Source organism: Lynx rufus, unplaced genomic scaffold (genome assembly GCF_022079265.1).
Source record: "Lynx rufus isolate CCGP_SWC_20201006 ecotype Redwood Valley unplaced genomic scaffold, mLynRuf1.p SCAF_50, whole genome shotgun sequence".
In the NCBI taxonomy this organism is placed as follows: Eukaryota; Metazoa; Chordata; class Mammalia; order Carnivora; family Felidae; genus Lynx; species Lynx rufus.
In genome coordinates, this window is record NW_025814868.1 from 1,058,102 (window position 1) to 1,082,555 (window position 24,454).

Sequence of the window (24,454 nt, forward strand, 5' to 3'; positions counted from 1 at the left end):
GGGGAGGGGGCCGGGCCGGGCGAGGGCTGGGGCGGAGGGCTGGAGACGCCCAGGCAGCCGGCGCGGCCCCGCCCCCGGGACCCGGACCCCGCCCCGGGCCCGGATCCGCCCCGCCCCGCCCCGCCCCGCCTCGCCCCGCCTCGCCTCGCCTCGCCTCGCCTCACAGAGTAGGGCTCCAAGGAGAGCTCTCAGTAGCCGGGCGGGCAGAAAGGCGGAGCTACAGGCTAGGGAGTCAATGATTGGCTAATGCTAATGATTGGCGGGCATAGCAGCCACTCGCCGCCACCGCTGCAGCCCTATGCGCTCGTTCGGGCTCGGCTCGGCTCGGCCGCTAAGCTCGGCTCGGCTCGGCTCGACCCGGCCGTTCGGCTCAGCTCGGCTCGGCTCGGCTCGGCTCGGCTCGGCCTCTCGGCTCGGCTCGGCTCGGCTCGGCCCGGCGGCTCGGCTCGGCTGGGCTGCGCGGCCGCGGACTGACGGACGGGCGTGCGCGGGGGGCGCAGGGCGCGGGGCGCGGGCCTCGGCGGCGGCGGCGGCGGCGGCGGCGGCGGCGGAAGCCTGGTGCCCCCGCCCGCCTGGTCCTCTCTGAGAGCAGAGGCAGCGCCGCGGGCGCGGGGGGCGGCGGCGCGGGGAGGCGCGGGGGGCGCGGAGCGAGCGCGGCCCGCCCGGGCGCCGCCGACCCGGCCCAGCGCACGGACGCGCGGACGGACGGACGGTCGGACGGACGCGGACGGACGCGGCCCCTCCCTGCCGCCGCCGCCCGCCCGGGGCTCCCACCTCGCCGGCGCCGGGCCCGGGAGCGATGACATCGACGGGGAAGGACGGCGGCGGGGCGCAGCACGCGCAGTATGTGGGGCCCTACCGGCTGGAGAAGACGCTGGGCAAGGGGCAGACAGGTGCGTGCTGGGCCGGGCCCGGGGACCCGCGGGACAAGAGGTGCGGGGAGACCAGGGGTGCGGGGGGGGGGCGGGAACACCGAGGGGGCCCGGGGACACGGGGGTGGGGAGTCTGGGGACTCGGACACGGTGGGGGGGGCAGAGGACGGGGGACACTGATGGAGAACGGGGGCCTGAGAGACCAGGGCGCCGAGGGGACAAGGGGTTTCGGGGAGACCAGGCGTCCGGGGGGAGCGGGAGTACCGAGGGGCCCAGGAACACGGTTGGAGGGGTACCAGGGGACCGGGGACACCGAAGGGGACTGGGGACATGGATGCGGGCCGGGCGCTGGGGAGGACCAGGGGCGCTGGGGCGCCGGGGCGCACAGGCCGGCCGCCGAGAAGGCCGTGCTGACTGTGCGCCGATCGGGCGGGCGGGCGGGGGGGCGGGGGGTGGCGGCGGAAGGAGGTCGTCCCGAGCGGGGAGCCGTAGGCCCGGCCCGTGGCTCTGGCCGGCGGCCGCGAACAATGGGCGCCCGGGCACCGGGTCCCGCCGCGGAGCCCGTAGGCCGCGCCGCTGCGGTCGGCCGGGCGCGGCCCAAGGACACGCGGCGCGGACGGGGGCGCACGGGCCGGGCCGGGCCGGGCCAGCGCCCCTCGGCTCCGGCTGCAGGTGCGCGGCCCCGGCCGCATTGTGCGCCGGAGCGACCGGGCCCATTGTGCCGCGGGAGGAGGGGGCCGAGCGGGCGCCCATCTGCCGTCTGCCGCGGCCGCGCTAATAGGCGTGCTGCCCGAGCAGCTGCGCCCCGAGCAGCGCGCCCCCGGCCGCGACCCCCAACTCCCGGCGGCAGGCAGGGAGGCGGCCCTACGGCGTCCTGCGGGCCCACCGGGCCACCTTGGCCAGGCTGGGACCTTCCTCCACGGTGGGACTGGGAGAGTACCGCGGCGGCCGTGAGGGCTGGACAGCGCCTTTCTCGCTCCTCCTAGCCTCTGTTCGAATGTCTGCGACACTGCGCTCTCCCATGGGAGGGAGAGGGAGGCTGGTGCTGGACCCTCTGCCAGATCCCAGGCCATGGATCCCCAAACCCCAGTCTGTGGGAGGAGGGGGCTTCTTGGCCGGTCCTGGCTGGCTTTCTGGTGATCAGGCTAGGTCCTAGCCCAGCGGCCATGGTCTCATCCAGCTGGCCAGGCGTTCACAGAGTCGCTTTGTGGGAGGCTGGGCTCAGCCATTTTCTTTCTTCTCCCAGGATGGGCCTCTCCTGGCAGCCCAGAGGTCCGATTGGCACTGACTGCTTCTCCCTGTCTCTGGGAAGTTCCTGGGACCTAGGGCCGGTAGGGGAGAGGAGGAAGGGAAGACAAGGGTGCAGCAGTGCTGATCCCACTCGGCTGGTGCACGGCGGGGGTGGGGGTGGGGGCAGGAGGGAGCTGCTCCCGCCAGGGAGGCTGCATGCAGGCCCTTCCCAAGCCCCTCTGGGCGGCACGGAGGAGGAGCCAAGAGGTGGTGTTAGGGAGGAAAGTGGGCCAGGCCCTGGGCTCTCCCAGGAGGGCAGTGGTTGTGATGTAACTAAGGCAGAGCGTGTATGAAGGGACGGGAGGGGGGGGGAAGCTGCCCCCCCCCACTGTGGGTAGACAGCCGCTGTGCCAACCGCTGTGGCCCCAAGGGATCCCCGGCAGTAGGGCAGCGCTGTTGGGAGTGGGGGTGGTGTGGCCCGGGTTCAAGGTGGGAGACAGCCGGTGTCCCTCTGAGTTCAAAATACGCATGTTTCCTGCAAGGAACCACTGGAGTTGGTGAACTCCTCAGTGGGGGAGGGGCCTGGGGCAGCACAACGTGGGAGCAGTGAAATAATCTAATTATCGCACCGGTAAAATGTGATTATAAGGAAACATCATCGTGTGAGTGGTGACAGCGGTGAATTCTACGTGTGCCGCGCTCGCCGGTCGCCACGGGTGGGGGCCGGTCTCCGTACTCCTCATCGAGTTACAGTGTCGTACAGTTCATTACGGGACGTTTCCACCATAATTAACAGTAACGAATACAAAAGGATAAGCCGCGCGCGTGTGTCAACACCGCGTTGCCATGTGATGTTTAGGAAACAGCTGCAAGAGGGACACAAAGCGGCGGGCCTTCTCCTCGGGTCCCTCTCCCCTCTGAGGGGAGTGGGCTCTCCCTGTGGCTGAGGCCCCCTCCCCAGGGATCTGTTGATCCTGCGTTCCTTGTGGCTTCGTCCAGGGCCCTGGGAGTGCCTGCTTCCCGGGAGGGCTGTCTCCCTGTCCCTTTTGCGGAAGGGTTGTCGGGACTTCGGTGGACGTGGGGCCCCGGGGGTGTGGGTGCACTGGGCCTGGCCACTCGGTTTGCTGGCTGGTCTTGGGCATCAAGTGCCAAGGGAGTTGCAGTTTCCCAGGCCTGTCCTTTTGCCCGGGAGATAAACGTCTGACCTTATCCGGGGTAGGCTTGCTGCCAGGAGACCTCAGTGGAAGACTGTGTGACCGAAGCTTCCGAGCGCTGCCTCCGTCCCCGGACTGCCTGTGCCCGGGTCCTCCCCGGTCCTCACGTGCGCTCTGCCTGGGGCCCTGGAAAGGGAGGGAGTCACCCAGGCGGCGGTGAGCTTCGTGCTGCCCACCCGCTGCGGGTACCCCGGCCGGCAGCCCCGAGCCAGGCGACCTGCTGCTCCGCCTCCAGATGCGGGAGTCGGGTGGACACTGCCGGCTGCCGAGCGCAGGTGTGGGCTGACTGCCCCTCTGCCTGGCTGGACGCCCCTCTGGTGGCTGGTGGGATCCCGCTTGTCCCTTCTGTAGCATCTTTTCGGTGGTTCTGTCTCGCTTGTGTGCTCTTGGCTCAGCAAGCGGGTTCTGTCACTTGTGTGGGCGTTAGGCCTCTGCCTCCGGGCAGCGCGGGTGTGACTGAGAGGTCGTCTTCCTTCTGCCAGGGCATCTCCCCTACATGGCTGTCCTCGGTGTCCTGGGGTCGCCTGTGGAGGCCGCCCTGGGGAGGCGTCGTGTTCCCCGGTGGACGGGTGGGTCTTCGGCACCTACCCACCCTCCGGTGGGGGGCGGCTGTCCCTGTGCGGGCCGGAGTCCGCTGCCGAGGCTCTGTCTGACTCAGCCCGGATCCAGGAAAGGCTTCTTCAGCTGGGGAGCGGGGGGCACCTCCAGAGGGTCCAGGTGGGGCCCGAGCAGGTCCGGGGAGGGGTGTGTATTGTGTAAGCCATGTGGCCCCCTGGCCTTCGCCCTTCCAGCCCCACCAGGAAATGGAGCAGGGCAGGGCTGCGCAAACTAGAGCACAGCAGGTGTCGATGGGGTTCAGCTCCCATAAGCCAGGAGGACCCTGTGGGAGGAGGAGGAAGGTGGTGGGCTCTCAGAGCTGGGCCCACGGTAGGATGTGGAGCCTGCCCTCAGGGACCCTTTGGTAGGTGGGAGCTGAGGACAAGGTGGCAGGGGCGGGGCTTTCAGATGATGGCCAGGGCAGCTCACGAGAGAAGACGCGGGTGAGGCGGCTGCCCGCAGCTCACCTGGCTGGGCTTGAAGGCTGGAGCGTGCACCAGGGGGAAGGATCTAGACTGCCACGCTGAGGGCACTGGGGCGTCCCCTTCAGGGTCTCCGGGGACCTTTAGGAGAATTCGTGTGGGGTGCTGGTCAGGCAGGCTGAGGAGAAGTCCTGGGGTGGGGGAAGCCAGTGAAGATGAGACTGAGGGAGGGAGGGAGAGACACAGGTGAGCTGGGAGAAGAGACAGGTGAAGGAGAGAGTCTGATAGACCTGGGGGTGACCATGGCCCAGGGCAGAGCAGATGGGGGAGCAGAGCCAGAGGCAGGAGTCAGGGAAGGTGCCTCCGACCTGAAGGACACAGTTGATTTCGGAAAGCTGTGTAGAAGAAGGCGGCTTGAGAGCCAGAGAGGCTGCAGGTCATGGGCCCTGCACACGGGGCTGGGGGTGGGGCATTGGCTGGAGTGGGCCCTGGGGTGCTTTAGGGGGCTGAGGCCAGGAGAAGGGGTGTGGCCACGGCCACAAAGGTGGACAGGGCAGGGAGTGCGGTCAGCCTCCGCTGGCCACGTGTGGACCACCTGTTGTGTCTGAAGGTCTCCCTCTGCCCCCGTGAGCCTCCGCCCTCTGTGCAGCAGGCACGGTGCAGTCCGTCTGTCTGTAAGTGAGGAAGCCGGCTCAGAACTCAGTGCTTTGGCCAAGGGGAGCAGTTCCAGTCTGCTCAAGGCACAGGCTCAGTTTAAAAGTTCAGAGTAGCAGGACCCTGTTCTCAGATGGTCACGGACAGAGCTTATGGGGAGCCCCCCCCCCACGCCTGTCTCCCCTGGCCCCTCGGGAGCTGTCGGAGAGGCCTGTGCAGTGTCGGTCGGTGTCCCGCCCATGACTGAGTGGGACAGATAGCACTCCAGCCCCCCTTCCACAGTGCAGGCTCTCTGCCAGGAAGCCCCCCGCCTGGACTGAAGGGCTGTCCCTGGGTGGGCTGTCCCTGTCGAGGGAGGGCAGCTCGGCATGGAGGTTTCTGGGGTGGACGAGTCCTGGGGTGGGCAGAGGCCATGTGCCCAGGGTGCAGAGATGTCTCTAGGACCGTCTGGGAATGGGGTGCCCCCAGCTGCACGTGCAGAGGCTGGCTCTCACTTCCTCTAAGATGCTTGGACAGCATTGCCCACAGCCCCAAGGAGGGGCTCTGTTTCTAACGGATCCTCACAGAAGGCTGTAGGGGTGACAGCTGCCCAGGACTGGGCTTGGGCAACAGAAGCCATGGGGTGAGGGGCTCCGGGTCCTGCCCCATTCCCAGCCCGCCTGAAGGTGGCCAGGGCCATCCGGATCCTCTCTGGTTGCCGACAGGCTTGACCACGCTTGGTGAAGCATGCGTGTTGGACGGGGCCTCCAGGGCTGGCTGGCTGTGCCCCCCCCCACCACCCCGCGGCCCCTCCCCGACTCACCTCCTCAAGGACTGTGTGGGGCCAGCAAGTGGGTTGCTGCAGGAAGCCAGCACTGGCCTGGGCCCCGCCCGGGGGCACGTTTCTCTGGCTGTTTCCTGTCCTGGTTTACCCAGGTGTTGTGGGATGACCTCAGGGCCTGAATGTGCACCGTCCGTATCCTCTGCCTGAGCATAAGCCCCGCTCCGTGCTTGGCACCTTCAGTGTCTCTGGAGCAGACGGGTCCTTCCGGCGCCAGAGGCTCGACGCTGTGGGTGGCGCCTTGGCCATGCTGCCTGTCTGCGGACACCACGGAGCGTCTGTGACTGGTGTTGACACGACGCAGTCAGGGCACCTTCGTGGTTACCTGGTGCTCTGGCTTGGAGAACACCTGTGCCTTCAAAGCCACTGGACTCAGAGCGGGTTTCTGGGGGGACCTTGGGAGGGTAAGGCTGCTTTGAGATCAGTGCCCCAGCCAGGTGGCAGTGCCAGGGGTTGGGGGAGGAGCCATCTGACCGCTGTGGCCACCCTGCCTTTGCCCACTGGGGTGTGGGTGTGCCTGGGGCTCCCCGGACCCCAGAGCTCCCTCCTGCCCGTGCCCACCTCCGGTGGACGGCGTCCTTGTGGCCGGGGAGTGCTTGCGCTTTCTGGAGGCCTGTCGCCACACAGTGAGTGCGGGGGCCACACGCGTCTCAGAGAGGAGCTTGCTGCCTGCCCGTGGCCCCACATGCTCCCCACGTTGGCTGGTCCCTCCAGCCGTGCAGGGTGGGGCCCACCGGCCTTCGTGGACACCTTGGAACTTAACGGGGTGGTCCTGTGCTGGAGGCACAGAGCAGGGGCAGCATGGACTCTGGCGCTTAGTAGCTGGTGGCTTTTGAGCCCCAGCCCCCACCCCCCAGAGCAGGGTTTCCTGCGGCTTTTGTGAAGCTCATGCTGGGAATGATGTCAGTTGGGGGGGGGGCACATCTGTTGTGGGCAGTGTCTGGTGGCAGGACAGTGGGTCCACATCTGTCAGGTCCCATCCAGGGTCTCAGGGGATGGGGGAACCCCCCCCCCCGCCCGCCCCCGGGTTCCTCTGGACTCTGCAGGAAGTGGGGAGAGCGGGTGTCTCCTACAGCCGCTCTCTGTTGGAGCCATTCCGGATGCCTGGCCAGGTCAGCCCCGGGCCTGAGATGGGCCTCCACGAGCCTGGCCCGGAGCCCCGGGTCCTGGCCGAGGACGGCCGAGCTGCCCGCGCCCTGCCTGAGGCCTTGTCCCAGCCGTGCCGTTTGGCCGAGCGGGACTGCCACGGGCACTGGACAGGATGGAGGCTGGGCTGGGACAGAGGCTGCAGGGACAAAGCGGGGATTGTGTCGGGCCCCACCCTGAGAGGTGGCCCCGGCCTTGCTCTGCAGTCTCTGAGGGGCCAGTGTTCTGGAGCTGGGCAGCAGCGCCCCCCCTCAGCCCCCAGAGCAGTGCTCCCAGAGGCCCCAGGGCTTAAGGGAGCAGAGCTTTTCTTCCAGGGTGGTTTCCTTGCTGGAACCTGGGCTGACAGGGCCTCTAGGTGGACTCTGAGAGTCACAAAGATAAGGAGCACCACATGATATCCTGGGGGGGGTCATTTTGTGAGGACAGAGCCACTTCCCCAGGTTGTCGCCACATCCTCACACACAGGCCTCCTACAGGCTCACCCCGCGAGCCTGGCCGAGGGGGACAGAAGGCTCCCCGGGCCTTGTGGTTCTGGACTGGGCACTAGTGGAGGGACTGGGGGTCCCTGGGAGCGGGGGCTCATGGCCTGCCACTGGTAATGGAGGCACCCCGGGGCACCCACACCATAGCCACCCACTGTGGGCTTAGGCGGGGCCCGAGGGTGGGCCCTGGAGGGCAGGGCTGGCCTCCCTGGCCCCAGGGCAGAGGTGGGAGGGCAGCCTAAACAGGGCCTGTGTGGCCTGAGTGATGCAGCAGGAGCCGGGGACACGTCAGGCTGCGGCTCCACATCACTGCCGTGGGCAGTTTGCGGGGGCGGCTGGCGGCCGCCTGGCCGGGAATGTGGCATCTGTGAGGCGTGGTTTGGCCCGAGTGCCCCTGGGTGACTGACTCCCGTGGCCAACTTCAGCCTGAACTGCAGGCCGGGAGGCCAGAGTGGAGGTGATGTGGGGAGCCACTGCCTGGGCTGGCCCGGCCGGGTTGGGAGCTCACCTGAGTCCTGGCTGGCTGTTTCCCTGGGTAGGGGGCCTCCCCCAGGGGCCAAGCCGAGATGAGAAAGGCGATGGACGGAGGTGGCCCCTGGGTGAAGCGGGGCTGTGGTGGGAGGCAGCTCCAAGGCAGGGTACTTAACTCACCTGGTTCTGTCTGAGACGTGGGTCCAACGGCAGACCGGGCTCACGTGTCCAGCTTCCCGGGCGGTGACACCGGCCTCAGGCTCTCGGCCAGGGCCCAGCTGGGCAGGGGCAGTTGGGAGCCCAGGTCTGCGGAGGCCGGCGGAGCCCCCTTCCTGGGTGGGCAGCTGCAGGCTCTGTTAGACCCTCCTTGCAGACCCTCCCCCAACCCCGCCCGCCTGTCCGAGAGCCTGGGTGTAGCCCCAGGGGACTCACGGAGCTGGCCTCCTCCTGGGCACGGGGAGCACGAGGGGGCGAGTCCCCGATGCCTGTGGGGAGGAGCACCCTGGAACTTCCCAGCCCCTTTGTTCTTCAGGGTGTGCGGCTTGGTGTGTGTGAGGAGCTCAGGTCCCTTGGGATCGTTCAGGTGTGTGGGGTTGGCGCGACCCCGAGGCCTCTCTCTCACCCATCCCTCCTGTGCCCACCCCTGGCACGGGGCGCTCGGGGCCTGGAAGGAGCGGCCGGGTGTGGGATGCCGTGACCGTCCGGGGTCTCGGGGTCATGCCCATGCGCAGGGCCCCCACCCTCTGTTCCGTGAACGGCCCAGACTGTTGATACCTGTGCGACCGCTTGGACGGTCTCACACCTCCATGGTTGTGTCTTCGCTCTCGTGTGTGATGCGGGACGTGCGGGACCGAACCCGCAGGGGACCGGTGTGTCCTGCTCGGGCCGTGTGCTGGACATGCTGCCTGAGGGGGGCCCTGGCTGGGGAGGGGGGCCGTGGGGAGAAAGGAGGGCAGATGCACTGTGGGGACAGTGGGTGGGGGCTGTCGCAAGGCCCGGCTGAGCAGCCGTGCTGGGCTGCAGGGCCGGGGGGGGGGGCGGGGAGGGCAGGGAGCACAGTCGGGGCCGCAGAGTGGTGGCTGCCCCAGCGCAGGCTCCGAGCCGGTAAGGGGCTTATCCTGCCCTTCCCTCTGCCGCACGGTGCCACGGTGCCCTGGGACGTGGCCCTGCTCCTGGGGTGTCGACCGCAGAGCCCAGCCCACCCTCGGCAGCGTGAGGCCAGTTTCACTCCCTCCCCCACACCCGGCATTAACGGGAGGTGATTCCTAGAGCAGCTTCAGTATTTCGGTGTGTGTCTGACAGACCCTGAAAGAGCACAGTACCAGGTCACCCTGCGAAGGTAGCTGGATTCCCCAAACCGGCAGAAATTCAGTCAGATGCTAGGTTTTTCACTTGAAGTGGCTGTTTCCCGGAGGCCCAGTGTCCACCCCCAGCCAGGCCTCTGCCCTCGCTGCCTGGAGGCCGGGACTTCGGGGGTCCGTGTCCCTAAAACCCTGGCGATGCACATGCGGGTGGGGCCCCTCACTCGCAACCCCCGCCCCCTGTGTGGTAGCGGTGTGGCCTCTGTTCTTTAGTCCACAGTCCTCTATGCTTGGTGCCGGTTGCGGGGCACGGCAGGGCAGGGGCTCAGCCCTTCCTGGGGCCCCAGACCTGCCGGGTCCGGACGCATCACTGCCCGTTGTGCACACGGAGGTCCAGGCCCAGTGGGGAGCACGTGTCATGCAGGGTCATGCTCCTCCCTGGGTCCCCCCTCCCGTGCCCCCTGCTGCTGTAGGAGCGTCGATGAGAGAGGCGCCCTCCCAGTGTGGGCTGCCTGGTCCTCCTGGGCGCGGGGACCCTGTCCTCGGGTGCTTTGGGCTCCCTGGAAGGGCGGACGGACAGCAGTGTGTGCAGCGACCGGAGCTCAGCCGGGGTTGGCCACGGCCCTGCCCACCCTGGGCCCGTGTTCCCGCCCTGCCAGCCCACCTGGCCTGTGGCTTCAACATGTGACTTCACTGGAGCAGCTGAGCCCCCCTGCCCTTGTGGTGTCCGTGTTTTTGGGTTTCCTGCCTAGTGTTAGGGTGCTGCTTGAGGGAGTCGTGCCCACTCCTTGCCCTGCAGTCAGGGCTCATGTTGTATGTGCAAATGTATTCCTCGAGTGTGGGTGCATTTTGTGGTGGGCCATCTGACCAGGGCTGTGGTGGCCTGGAGGGGTCTCCCTTAAGCCCCTCAACTGTGTGCATGGCCTGGGCTGCCAGGAGCCCCTGTGGCCAGGGGCCAGCTCCCTGTGAGCCTTGCCCCTGGAGCAGGGCCATCAGGGCTGGAATGGGAGTGGGGTGGGGGCAGGCAGGCAGTGTTCCTGGGAGCGCCCCTCATTGGTCCTTGCCAGCAGCCTGTGGTGCCCCCACCCGGTCCCCTCTTCCTGGGTCTCCAGGGGGAGCAGTCACAAGCTCTGGGTCGTGCCCCCATCTCTGCTGCGCCATCCTTGCGGGGAGGGGGCTGTGGGGACAAGGCTGGGGCAGCTTGCTGGCCACGCTCTGACTCTGGGGCCTTCAGACTGGGAGAAGACCGCCCTGTGCCCAGTCCTGGGTGTGGGGGTGCGAGGGGCCAGTCCCTCTCCCTGGAAAGGCCTGCCCGCGGCTGGGGAGCTGTCCAGCAGGGCCGTGCTGAAGTCGGCAGCTTCCGTTCCCTGTGAGGGAGGCCGCAGCTGGCAGCGTGTCCTCAAATCTCTGCTGCCGTGGGAAGGTCCAGGTGTCTGGCAGGCTCCTGTGCCTGTCGCCTGGCTGTGGGACCGGTTCTGTGCTAACAAGGGGCAGGAGGTGGGAGCTGCCTGGGTGCTAAATGTACTTAGTGGTGGCAAGCCTTCTGTCGTGCTCCCAGGGGAGACCCCGGCCCCCAGGCCCTCCCTCCTCTTGCAGGAGGAGCCACTGGCCCAGTCTCCTGGGGGCAAGGAGAGAGCCAGGCCTCACAGAGGCTGTGGGCATGAGGGGACCTTCTCTGGCTCTGGGGTTGATTTGAGGTGACTTCCCAGAGCAGCCCCCCCACCCCCCTCTGATATTTACCTTGTATCTCTGGGGCAGGAACCTTCCGTCTGGTTCCCTTGGAGATGTGTGTGGGTGCTGTGAGGGCGCAGGACAACCTGGGAGTTCTCGGCCGGTCCCCTGGCCCAATGCCCTAGAGGCTGTGGGTGCCCTGCACCGTCAGGGCTCCTTGAAGGGGAGGTCTGGTCCCCACCGTCCAGTTTTTGCCCTGCCTTGCTGCCAGCTCCCCTTGTTTTGGGGGTCGTGACCTGGGGGTGGATGAAGTGTGAAAGTGTCTACAGAACACTGGGCCATGGGTGGACGGCCTTGGGGTGTCTGAGGGGGCTGGGTTCTGGGTCACAGGTGTGGCTGCTCGAGCCCCTCACCTGGGGGGACAGAGATGTGGGGGTGTGAAGGCACTGGGTGTCACCCTCCCGCAGCCCCCTCCTTGGGCCCGGGCATTACTGGGAACTGGGTAGAATTCAGGAAGCCAGGCTCTCAGCCCCAAACCCGCATCCTGGGCTTGCTGGGGAGGGAGGGGGTGTGTGTCTGAGAATGAGGCAGAGGAGGGAGTGTGTCCTGTTGTTGGAGGGCTGTGGGCTTGGCGGATAGTGAAGGGTTGATGCTGGCTTATCTCTAAAGAGGCAGAGGGCTTGTCACAGATTGGAGGTTTGCTGATTCTAAACCCCAAATCCCAAGGGATTTATAACTAATCATAAAGTGGCACAGATAGAACATCCTCCAGCAGACGCCACGGAGCCACGGGGGGGGGGGGCATGTGTACACGTGGGCTGTGTTGTCCTAGGCGGCAGAACAGACATATGGAGGGCTCGGCAGGGGCTACAGGGGAGCCCCCAGGTGATGCCCAGCGGACCAGGGTTTCAGAGTGGGTCCCATCAGATTCCTTCTAGCTTTGCTGCTGACCAGGGGCAGGGGTGGGGGGGCATGCATGCCGTTGTCCCCAGAGGGCTGTTGCCCTGTGAGGTGGGGACAGGCCCACATCCAGGCCTCCACGTCTCGGGTCCCTCTGCCTGCGGGCGGCTCAGACCCACAGTCCACAGCTCGGGGTCAGCTGGCCGCGGGCTAAATACCACACCACCCCCTCCACGGTGCACCGCCCTGGTGTCTGCAGCCGTGGGACCTGGAACTCAGCGGGGTCAGTGGGGGGCCAGTCACGGTTGTCCCTACATCCAGAGACCCGGAAAGGTGGCCACTCCCTACCCCAGGCCATGTCCTCCTCGGTCCATGGGTCAGTGTGAGGAAGAATCACTTCCTGGTCAGGTTGGTGCTGCAGATGCCCCTGTGGGGGGGGGGCCAGATGACCCGCGGGGGGTGTTGGAGCGAAGGGCACATCCAGGCGAGGGCTGGGGCACCACCTGAGCTAGCTGGCCAGCCCTGTGGTTCTCACTCACTGCTCCTTCTGTCCAGGGATCTGCAGCATACTGAGTCACCCCAGCTGGGCGGCCTCTAGGTGACAGTGCCACCACACCCCAGGTGACTCGAGCAGGGTCCTGTCCTGCCCATCTGTCTCTGCGGCAGGACTTTAAGTTGTAACAGTTGGTCTCTCTACTGAGGGACAGCCTTCTCCTTAGCCTCTGTGTGGCTGGTCTCTCTCTGTGAGGGCCCCTGGGGGAGCCAGGCCCCCTGTGAGGGGCTGGCAGCTGCGGGCACGCTCCCCAGGCCCTGGCTGGGGGGCTCACCAGTGCAGTGAGTCCCGTGTACAGGGAGGGCTGCAGGCCGGCGCCCTCCCCACGGAGGTGCTCCTTCTCTGGACGCTGGGTGCCTCTACCCTGGGGCCTGGCAACTCCCAGAAATGGCACGGGCAAGCAGAGGGAGGCTGTCAGCTCTGAGCAGGCACAGGACAGGTGTTGCCTGGGTGGTGCCCTGTGCCTCTCCTCCTCTGCCTGCTCTGGAGCCCTGGGCAGGAGGGGGCTGGGCCTGTCAGCGGGTCAGCAGAGACAGAGGCTGGGAACCCCACGCTGGCAGGATCACGTCGGGTTCTCTGGCGTGTACGGCCTCTGGATGGGTGGCCTGCACTTGGGTGCAGGCCTTCGTTTTTTTAATGTTTATTTATTTATTTTTTAACATTTTTTAAAATGTTTATTTAGTTTTGAGAGAGACCGCACGAGTGGGGGAGGAGCAGAGAGAGAGGGAGACACAGAATCGGAAGCAGGCTCCAGGCTCCGAGCTGTCAGCTCAAACCCATGAGCTGTGAGATCATGACCTGAGCCCAAGTCAGACGCTTAACCCGCTGAGCCACCCAGGCGCCCCAAGGCCTTCATAAACCAGGCCTGTGTACAGCGGGCCTGAGCTGAGACTAACCTGCAGGTTTCCCAGGGCAGAGGACATGTGTGTGTAGCGAGCACCTGGCCTGCCCCAGTCCCTGGGCAGTGGGTGCTGGTGGGGGTGGGGAGGCTCGTGGGACAGGGCAGTGGTCTGGGGGCGCCGAGCAGGGGCCCTTGGGGCAGGGAGTGGTGGGCACATCGAGGACCGCAGGGACCTTGTGCCCCTTCTCGCCGTCTGGGGGGCAGATGCCACCACCCGAGTGCCAGCCCCAGCAGGGAAGAGGTCGCAGGGGTACACGTCCCCCTCGCCCCGGGCTCCGAGACCGTGGACAGCTGTGGGCAGGGGGCCCTCCCGGAAGTGGTCCTCAGACCCGTGAGGGTGTTTGGCAGGATGAGGGTGACACGTGTGACAGGCGGGTCTTTGACTGTGTCCTCTCTCTCTGTCCTTTGGAGCAAGCTGCCTGCTAAGCACATTCTATGATTACCCCTAGCGGGAGATTACACCCTCCCGCGTCCTTCCGGGGACGGGGGTGGGCGGGCTGTCCTGGCTCCCAACCTCCGCTGCGCGGGGGCGGCAAAGGGCCGCAGGGCTGCTCTCCTACTTCCTGCCGGTGTTGCAGGTGGGCCTTGCGGCCAGCGGTCTGTCTGTCTCGGGAGCACATCCCCCTGAGGGACCCAAGCACGTCTGGATTTGCCCCCAGGGAGGTTGCACTCCTGGCAGAGGGGCTTGGGAGTACCCCCAGACCTCTGTGCTTCACCCAAGCCCGGTCCCAGGCTCCAGGGTCCACCTTGGCCAGGCGGGGAATGGCCACCCCCCCCAGCCTTGGCACCTTGGCATCTGTGTCATGTGGGGCACCAGCCAGGGTCCCTGGGCCCAGCTACCCTGCCCCAGCATCCGCCTCCGCCCCCAGCCCCTCTGGGTCAGGTGCTCCCCACAGTCGGGGTCTCTGTGCCTTGGTATGGAGGAGCAAAGTGAGGCCCAGGGCCCGCCCACAGCTAGCACCCAGCAGGTTCTGGGCAGTGGGCTCCAGGCCTGGCCTCCTTTTCTAGGTAGTGCCACCCTGTCCTGCCCAGGACCCCCGAGCCAGGGCTGCTCTCCCAGGGCTCTAGGAAGAGGGCATGACTCAATGTGCCCCCACCCCATAAGCAGGGAGGGGACACAAGCTCACTGGCCCCTGGGAGGGTGGGACTCGAGACTGCTGTAGTGACTGGGGAATCCAAGTCAGATAGTTGTTTTTTTATTTTATTTTTTTTAAGGTTTATTCATTTTTCAGAGACAGACAGAAACAGAGCGTGATGCTCTCCCGGGCAAAGAGAGAGGGAGACACAGAATCCGAAGCAGGCTCCAGGCTCTGAGCTGTCAGCACAGAGCCCGACACGGGGCTTGAACCCATGAACTGTGAGATCATGACCTGAACTGAAGTCGGATGCTTAAATGCTTAACGACTGAGCCACCCAGGCACCCCCAGGTAGTTTTTAAAGTGTAGATCAGGTCTTTTTTTCAATGCTAAACCCAAAATTGACAGTGCAGAGTGGCCCCCATGGTCTCTGCTCCCCTGCAGAGTCTCTGTTTCTTGTGACATTCCCACAGAAACCCTACTTGGGGGACAGGAGGCCTCGCTGTGCCACAGGGGTACACCCGCCCTCATGTTCCTCTTCCAGCCTGCTGGGCCTCCAGGGCCACCCCGGGTAGCCGCCCCAGGGCTTCTGGCAAAGGGGCCACCAGGGGTGCCTGGTGACCACAGGTGGGTGGGCTGTGACTTCATCTGCTTGACCACGGGCTGGCCAGCGGATGCAGGGGGCCTCACCTGCCTGTGGCTTCACTGTGTCCTATGTCAGGGGGCTGGGGACAGCCAGGGTGCTCGTGGGAGCTGGGAAGCAGTCAGGGGTGGAGGGTGGCCGACCTCCGGTGTCTGGTCACCTGCAGCTCCCACTTTACAGGGCAGGGACTGTGGGGAGGCCAGGAAGCTTCTAGAAAGTATTTCCACCCCTGCCTTAGCTTGTGAGTGCCCCTGGGCCTGGCTCTGTGCCCGAGCGTCCCCCACACCTTGCAGGTGTGTGCAAGGACAGGTGTGTGCGCATAGTGACAGGTGTGCCCAGTGACAGATGTATATACACAGTGACAGATGCGTGTGCAGGGGCAGGTGTGCGCAGGTGTGCACGCGGGGGCAGGTGTGTGTGCGGCGGCAGGTGTGTGCGGTGACAGATGTGACGTGTGCGTGGGGGCAGGTATGCACATGGGGGCAGGTGTGTGTGCCTAGTGACAGGTGTGTGTGTATGGTGACAGGTGTGCACACGGGGGCAGGTGTGTGCTCAGTGACAGGCGTGTGCAGGGGCAGGCGTGTGCTCAGGGGCAGGCGTGTGCGCAGTGACAGGTGTGTGTGTGCAGTGGCCGGTGATCCCACTGCTGTCCCTGGGCCTGGCGGGAGGGGGGTGGCAGGTGTGGAGAAGGGAGGGAGGCGCACCTGTGCTTTGCTGGGCAGGTAGACTGAGGTATGTGTCTGCTGCTGGGACCTGCTCGCTGCCCACCTCTCCTGGCGGCCCCTCCTCTAACCCCCGCACGAAACTCAGTCACTGACTCGGGTGCTCTGCCAGCTGCCCCTGCACTGCCCCACCCCACCCCCACAGCCCCACACCTCCCCGGGGGACTGGGCAGTGTGGGCCATCAGCAGTGCTACCTCTGGCCACGCCACAGCGTCCACACTGCAGGTGTGACCCCAGCCCCTGCAGCCTCGCCTTCTTGCGCACAGGCTTCCTTGTGTGCTAGACCCTCCCCCTTCCCTTCGCGGCAGCCCCCAAGCCCTCGTCTTCTGCCGCCTGCTCCCCGCAAGCGTCAGACCCTTCCTCGGGCCCCCAGCCCCACCACCTTCCTGCCTCCAGCCTGTGGGCACTGGCAGGTGACCCTGTCATTAGCCTTCAGTCCTGAGGCTCCTGAAACTAGAACACCAGCTTATAAAAACCACAATTTACCAGACTGAATTTCTGAATAGTTATGGGGTTTAATCAAAATATTTCACTGGGCTGATTTTACAGCAGTGAATTGAAAACCAGTTGGTAAAAATCTAACGTGGTCGTCTGCCACCGTTGGAACTGGAGACGTGGTTGGTCCCCGCTCGCCTGCCCCTCTGAAGGCATGTTCCTCCGGATTTCCCAGTACGGAGTGGGCGGAGGTTGGGGCGGAAAGGGGCACGCGGGGGCCGGGCCAGCTGCTTGCCATCGCTGCACCCAGTGTACCCCCGGAACTGATGGTTTCACAGCATTCTGCCCCCAAGACACGGCCGCGGTGTCCCCTTGGGTGTCCTGCCCCGTGCCTGCGTGCGGCTGGCCCGGCCTTCCCCGCCCACGGGGCCATGGCCAGAGGGGTGTTGGGGCCCAGCTGTGTCGGAGGTGGTGGGCACCTTCCCCTTCCCCCCTGCCTCTCCCCCAGGCAGAGGGACCCCCTGTCATTCTCAGGTCAGGCCATCGGGTCTCGTAGCGCCTGGGCCTGGTGCTCATAGGATGCAGACCTGAGCACACAGTAGGTGGACGCCCCTTGGGGATGCTGGCTGGGTGCGTGGGCTGCCCAGGCCGAGGGAGACCCTGCTGAGCCTGGAGGAGCCCGGCCTGGAGGCAGGGACGGTGATGCCCCGCTCTGGACGGCGGCCAGGGGAGCACAGCGGGGGGAGGAGCGCCTGCCCTCCTGTCTGGCTCCAGGGCGAGTGGCCATCTGGGGGCTCCTGGTCCTGGGGGAGTTGTCCCCGGGGTGGGGAGGAGAGGGAGGGGTGTCCCATTGCATCACACACGCCACCCCCTACCCTGTCAGTCCGCCGCCTCTGGTCGCCATGGCAACCACCCAGCGCCCAGCCTGTGACTCTGGAGGAGAGGGGAATCCGCTCCCTCCTCCAGCCAGCCCTGTCCCCTGTGGGCTGGGTCCTTCAGCTCAGGGAGGAGGCTGCAGCCTCCTGGGGACGTGGGCAGCCCCGGCCTCCTCTGGCCTCCCGCTCCATGGAGCTCACGGTGCCTTGCCAGGGAGTCCCCTGGCTCCCTCCCCGCCCCACGCAGGACTCCACAGTCCTGGGAGGAGGGGTGAGCTCTCCCCGGCCCACCTCCACCTGGCTCCTCCTACAGCCCGGAGCGAGCCCCTGCTCGGGGTGGGATGGAGTAGGGTGTCCCAGACACAAATGCTGGCTGGGTCCCAGGGCAGTGGTGTCCTCGGAAGGAACTGGGGCAGGTGCGGCATCACGGGGGCCTTCGCGCCACAGCCCCAGGCTCAAGGGGACTCGAGATGGCCTGCCCTGCCCTTGCCTCCTGGACTCACCAGGGAGGTGGCCAGGGAATGGGGGCCTCTGGGCAGGAAAGTCAGGCCACACTGGGGAGGCTGGCATCCTCCGGCTCCTGCGGTCCCCCCAACTCTGCCTTGAGCCCCTGGGCCTCGCCACAGAAGGGGCCCTGGCAGCGTCTGCCTCACAGGGCGTGGGACCCGCGCACCAGGGTAGTGGCGCCGTGCTGGGACCGGGCGCCCAGTGGCGCCCGCTGCCGTGTGTGTTCTTGTCACTGCACCCGCCCCTGACCTCCAGGCATCCTCAGCCAGACGCGGACAGTAGGGCCGGCGCTTGCTTTATTCTCGAGGCCTCCTTGGCCCACCTGCAGGTGATTTGAGGCGGCATGTGGTGGCGGAGCTGTGGCTGTGTCTCCACGGGTTGGTCCCCTGCCACGCAGTAGCCAGGACCGTGCTGTCTACCCATGCCTCAGGGCGGGGCCCGGGTGGGTGGCCGGGAGCACTGTGGGGGTGGTGGGTCAGGGACCAGACAGGCCTCCAGCCATTCCCTGACGCAGGAGGGGTCCGACCCCGGTGGGCGGGGGTGGGGGGCTAGGTTGGGGATCTGGCCTTTTGTGCGGGAGGCAGATGTTTCCGGAGCTGAGACCAGGCCCACTGCTGGGGGCAGGGAGGCCCCGAGGCCACTGTGGGCTGCGGCCCCTGGAGCCCGCCCAGCTCAAGGAGCAGGGAAAGCAGGGGGTTGGGGGAGAGCGCTTAGTGCGCCTGCCTTTTCTGCTCTCGTTGCCATGGCAACAGATGGCGGTTTGGCAGCAGAGAGGAGGGGGAGGGCTTTGTACGAGGCTGCTCGGGGTTTGGAGACCAGCTGGGGTCCTTCAGGGGTGGGGTGGGAGCTCTGGCCACCAGGCTGAGCAGGCTCCCCGGGCCCCGGCCCCCAGGGGCAAAGCGCAAAGCCACTCGGGGCTTCCTTTCCCGGGAGCTCCAGCCTCACACCTGCTCACAGTGGCGCCCTCTCGCCCCCTCCCCTCCCTCTTTCCTCCTCTCCTGGGCCAGAGCCCCCACCCGGACACCCCCACGAGCCTGGGTCAGCGGGCAGCGTCGGGGGCACTGCAGCTGAACAGCAGGCATGGCCCTGCACTGGCTTCCGACCACAGGGGCGCCTGCCACCCCAGGATGGTCGTGTCCCAGTGAGGCCTGGGGACACACCCTGTCCCCTCTCTGCTCCTCTGTAGCTGGTGGGAGGGCCCAGGCTGTCCAGGGTGATCACCTGGGCGCACGGAGCCCGCGCCCCCTCCTCAAAGCCAGTGTGGCTCCCGCTGCAGAGATAATTTCCACCCTGCAGGCTCAGCCCCGACTGCCGGGTTATCTCCCTGCGTGGGTGTGAGTCCGTGTGTGCACGTGTGTATGTGAGTGTGCGAGAGCGCCACCCGGGAGAAGGGCTCTGCGCGTTCACCGGCCCCAGGTGAGGCCCAGCTGTGAGGTTCCCAGGTGGGAATGCGTGCACCTGACAGGAGTCCTTGGCCCGCCACCACCCACGCCCTGGCAGAGGAGGCCGCGGGCCACCGGCCAAGGCTGGGGGACCTCTGACCAGGCCACCTTGGGTGGGCTCTCCCACCAGGTCTGGCCCCTGAGGCCCCGCTGTTGCCCGTCTCCCATGTGCTACCCTCCCAGACCAGCAACACGGCCGGGCAGGGGCTGCCTGGCCCCAGCCCCAGAGGCAGCTCCAGGCACTCAAGGCTCACCCCGGGGGCCTCTCCTCCTGCCCCCCCACGACTGCTGCTCTTGGGCTGGTGTTAGGCCTTGTGCGCTGTCTGCCCTGCAGGCCTGTTGGGAAGGACCTGGTGCCACGGGGCCGGTGCCTCTGTGGCATCTTGGGGACCTCGGGGCTCAGACATAAGCCAGGGTCGGAGGGAGCGGGGCAGCCCAGGGCCTATCCCGAGTTGCTCTGCTGTCAGCACTCTGGGGGCATCTGCCCCATCACCAAGGCCCTGGCAATGCCCTCCCTGCAGCCTTCAGCCCGATGCCTCCCAAAGGCTTCCCCGAGACCCCCGAGGGCTGACCCATTCGTTCACCTGGGTCTGTGCCTCGGCCCCACCACCGTCTCTCATCAGCCCGGGAGACCCCTCCTCTGCCCCACCTTCTATCTCCCTGCAGCCCCTGTCAGCGGCTACTGGGGAGGACCTGGCCCCGGGCCCAGTGCTGAGGCCCCCCCAAAGATGCTTTTCCGGGACTGGATCTCCCCGTCAGGGGCCTCGAGCTGGAGCTCAGGGAGACTGACCGCTGTGGGAGGCGCGGGGCCTGGTGAGGTCCCTGTGCGGCAGAAGGTCCCCAGAGGGCCCGGGCTGCGGGCTGCCTTCATCTTTCGTTAGGAAAGGTGCGTGGTGACGGAAGCACGTCAAACTTGCACCGTTAGTGTGCGTGCGTGCGTGTACACGTCTTGCTGTGAGGGCGGGGCCTCCAGGCCCCGCCCCTGCCCGGCACTAACCAGAGGGGGAGGGGTGGGCTTGGCACCGCCCCCCACGGCGCCCCGCCCCTGCAGCTGCCCTCCCCTTTGGGGTGACGAGGGCCGGTCCTCCACCTCCGGTCTCTAGTCTCTGCAACCTGCTTCTCGAACTCTGGGCACGTGACCTCAGAGCAGACAGCTGACCTATCCCCCCGGGTGGGGAGTTCACCAGGGAAGCCGTGGCTGTGGTGGGAACTCCCCGCTCCTCTGCCCTGTGCCACTGGGGGAGGTCTCTGCCTGCTCCCAAGGCTGGGGGACTGGGATGGGAGTGTGCCCCTGCCACCCCGCCCCACGGGCCTCTGGAGGAGGTGGGGAGCAGCCAGGCTCTGGGGTGGGGGCCGCTTCCTGTCCCTTTTCCTAGGGGTCCTTTTCGGAGTTGGGGCGGCACCTGCCATGCTCCCACCCTTGGAGAAGTTGTAGGCAAAGGGCGGGCTGGCTGTCGCACCTGCTGGTGGAGAAAAATGAATTTCATGGCTGGTTTGGTAAAGTGCTTGCTTTTTTTCTGGTAGGACTTCGATCGACTGTTTTCTATCTAAGAAAACTATTTCTGGAAGGCGGGGAGGGGCAGGCCAGAGCCAGCAGAAGTTTGGGGTGAGGCCACCGAGTGGGGAGACATGGGGGGCAGCCGGGCTGGGGCCAGGGGTATGTGGGGCCATGATGCTGAGGCTGTCTTCCTGCCAGCCACACCCCGCCCTCGGGGTCCCCTGCTCCCCGACAGAGCCCCCTAACTCAGGAGGGGAGTAGACATGAAGCATCTGGGCCTGTGGAACTGGGGTTCTTCCCACACTGTCCTGCCATTGCTGTCCCCTGACCCCTCTAATCCAAGAGCTGTGAGGGCCAGGAGAAGGGGTCCTGACCTCAGCCCTGCAGTCAGCGGGACCCGCTACCACCCCCCACCCCCGCTCTGCCAGCCCCTCATGCCATCTTCAGGGACACTGGTGGTTGAGGGGCGGGTGAACTTGCAGTGGCCGTGACCCCCCTCCCCCACGCCGGGACAGTGCAGGAATGCTGTGCCGGATGTGCTGACTGCTGACCCTGACCTTGGCTGCATGCAGCGAGATGGATGTGGCCCCTGGGTGGGCTCCAAGACCAAGGCCAAGGGCAGCCACGGCCAGCACTGCAGGGCTCGGGACTGGGGCCACCCCTGGGGCCGAGGCTCATCCACAGCTCCTGGCACGTGAGTGGGGCTGCCCGCAGCAGCTGTGTCTGGATGCCTGTGGGTCCGCGTGGTGAACCTGCCCCAAACCGTGGGACCCCCTTGGACAATGGCCCCCCCAGGACAGGTTCTTGCATCTCACCCTGAGGCCCAGATGGCTGTTTCTTAGCTGCCCTTCTTTATACAACGAATCTTTGGCAATTGTCATGGGCTGATCAGTGATGACTGCTATTTCTTGATCTGTGCTTTAGTTCTAAAACGATCATCAAATAACTTCGTTTAAAAAGAATTTTCTTTCATTTTCAAGGATAGCAAAGTAAAATATTTTGTGTAGGAACTAAGATTTGCACTTGCCAAAAAAAGTCGCCCCCCGGAGGTCACCCAGTGTGATTTGAACAGAAGCTCCCGGCGTCGGGTGCAGTGGCCTCACCCTGCTGGCCCTCGGGTTCACGCTCTGTCCCGTGCAGTGGGCTTGCTCCGACGAGAGGGTGGGGCCCGCCAGCTTCCAGGGGGACTCTGTGGCTGTCCTCCTGCTGCACCGAGGCCACCACCCTGAGAAGGCAGCCGCGGGAGCCCCGGAGCAGCTGGCCTGGGGCCCCCAGCACTCTCAGTACTTCTGTGCTTAGTTTGTACAGGTTTGTGCAACTCAAGAGTTTTGAAGTCCAGCGGGGACCCAAAACAAGACGGATAGAGTTCATTACTGGCTCCTGTGGCAACCCCGGGCCTCCTCTGGCACATGGGGTGCTTCCCAGTGGCCGGGGCAGTGTGGCCCTGGGGGAGGGGGCAGCTGGGAAGCGAGGCTGCAAGTGGGGGAGTGGGGCACCTGGTTGGCCGGCTGCTTCCTGGCTGGGCTGGCCAGCCCAGAGCTGTGTCTCGGTGTGGACGGGGTGGCTGCCTGCGCAGAGTGCCGGGAAGGCTTTCTGGCAGGATGTCCGGGAGGCGAGCCAGCTGCCCCGAGGGGTTGCTGCTGGTCTCTCGAGCCCTGTAGACCCTGCGAGGCGGGTTTTGTCTTTATTTTGTACCAAGGTGGCGCACATATAGCAGACCACACGTGGTCCGGAATGGGGTTCTGCAGCCTTTCCCTGAGATGTGACGGGACGGCCGACCTTGAGCAATTCTCAGCCCAGTATGTTAGCGTGATGTGACAGTGAAGTGGCGGGAAGGACACCCAGAGTCCGTGCGATACGAGCCCACACGTCCACCCATCTTGTCCTGGTCCGCAGGCTGCACTCTGAGTGGTCTGGGTGTGGGGGGCTCAGCACGCGCAGCCCCCTGGTGGGGAGCTTGCACCTGAGTCTCGACTGACATTTAAGGCAGTGCCCAGTGGCCCCTGCACCTCCCTGTCGCTGGTGCTAGACAGCACAGCTCTTCTCGGGTACTCCTGCGCTCAGTTTGTAAATACCACACTAATCTGGCTCCATCAAGATGGGGTGGCATCTCTTCTCTTCCGTCCCATCCTCCTAAAAGATACTTTCACCTTCCCCCACCCCGCCGCCCGGCAAAATAGCATTGCTGTGTGTGTGTCAGCCACACCATGTTTTCTGGGGTTTGACTGTTGGTTGACCTTCAAAAATGAAGTCATAAAGAGGGTTTCCGTAATTGTCAGTGTGGAAGTTCTGTTCGGTGCTGGGCTCGGTGGTGTGCCCAGATTATCTGCCCTTGCCAGGCTGGAGTTCTGTAACCCACTAGAAGGAAGCTGTGTGTGTGCGCCTGGTGGTTCTGCTCTGGGACCTGGTTGCTATGGATTTGGGAAAATCAGAGGCTTCAAAGTCCTTTGACGGATTGTCTTTTCTGACATCCCGTGAATGTTTACATTTGTGATGCATTCCTTTTGCATCGCCACAACTTTCTTGGGAGTCCTTTGATTTTTCTGGAGTTTCCAGTTGCCTTTTTTTTTCCCCATTGCACTATTTGTCATAAACTTGTGTGTGTGTGTGTGTGTGTGTGTGTGTGTGTGTGTGTGTGTGTGTAGAGGGAGAGAAAGAGAGGGAAAGGGAAAGGGGTGGAGGCTGGGGAGGGAGACAGATTGATCATCCATTCTACCTAGTTTTCTTTTTTTCCTGGTAACCTCATTCTGGGAGCCCTTTGTCCTTCTTCAAACTGCTGTGTTTTTCTAAAAAAGCCACCTTCAGGGGGTTTCCCAGGACACCCCCTGGATGGGATCTGCTGCTTCCTTCTGGACTACCACCTCATTTTGTCAAGTCACTTCCTAGGAAAAGTTACGTGGAAGAGAAGCATTTCTAAGTCCCAGAACTGAAATTATCTTCTCTGTGCACACATGTCCCCACAGGGAGTCCTTTGCCCCAAGCACTTGGGAGATTTGGTTCCATTAGCTCCTGACCTCAGTGGACAGAGCAAAGATGCCAGTCTGATTCACCTGCCTTTTTCCTTGCCTCCATTTATATCAAAACTCCTGAAAAGTGTTAGTCTTGTTGAACCCACATCTTTTCTCTTTATCTCTTGACCCTGCTACCCTATTGAAGTGACCTGAATGGTGGCAAGCCAATGGTCCTCTCTCAGTCCTTAGTTAGCCAGCAGCATTTGACACAGTGGAACATTCTCCTCTATTCTTCTTTTCACTCTGCTTATGAAATTCCACATTTGTCCTTATTTTCCTACACACCATCCATTTTCCCCCAGTCTGTTTTGCTGGCTCTTCCTCATCCAGGAGTACCCCAGGGTCACTCTGGGTGATCCCATCCATTCCCATGTGCTGAGACCCTTCAGCATGGTCCCATCTTTATCATCCTTATACTTCCAACCTATGTGTCCTTGTATTTAAAGCATGTCTCTTGTAAACAACACACAATTAGGTCTTAGACTTCCTTTTCCCTCTGACAATCTTTTTAAATTTTTTATGGTTTGATTTCAATCTGCCATCTTTCTGTTTATTCCGTTTGTTCTTTGTACACTCATTCCTCTTTTTCTGTCTTATTTTGCATCAGCCAGGTGTTTTTTAAAAAAATTTATTTCACTTTCTTTACTGTATTAATGTTTCTGCTACACTGCTTTCCCCTTATTATCTCTTTAGGGGTTCCTCTAGAGCAGCTGTTCCCAGAGTCTTAGGCCAGGGGCCCCCTTGGGGAAATCCCTACAAGTGTCTATTTTGTTTTTTTATTGAAGGATATTTTTGCTGGGTATAGAATTCTAGGATTTCTTCCTGCACTGAGGAGGTGGTATGCCACTGCCTCCTGGTCATACTCTTCCTGGAGAGAAGTCAGGCACTACTGGTACTCCCCCAGTGAAGTGCATCTTTTTCTTTGGCTAGTTTTAGGATTTTCTCACTTTCTTTCAATTGTGTCAGGTTAGCAGTGATATGCCATGGTGCGGTTTCCTACGTTTCTGCCC

General features: G+C 64.4%; 1 protein-coding gene across 4 annotated transcripts in view; it reads left to right on the forward strand.

The window, feature by feature from the left end:
* The first annotated feature begins 799 nt into the window (after nt 1-799).
* The window catches only part of BRSK2 (BR serine/threonine kinase 2), a 61,145-nt gene continuing 37,490 nt past the window's right edge, over nt 800-24,454 (forward strand). For all 4 annotated transcript variants that reach the window (XM_047100604.1, XM_047100601.1, XM_047100602.1 and 1 more), the window contains exon 1: nt 800-893. In XM_047100604.1, coding sequence (XP_046956560.1) covers nt 800-893 — 94 coding nt within the window. The remainder of the gene's footprint in view (nt 894-24,454) is intronic.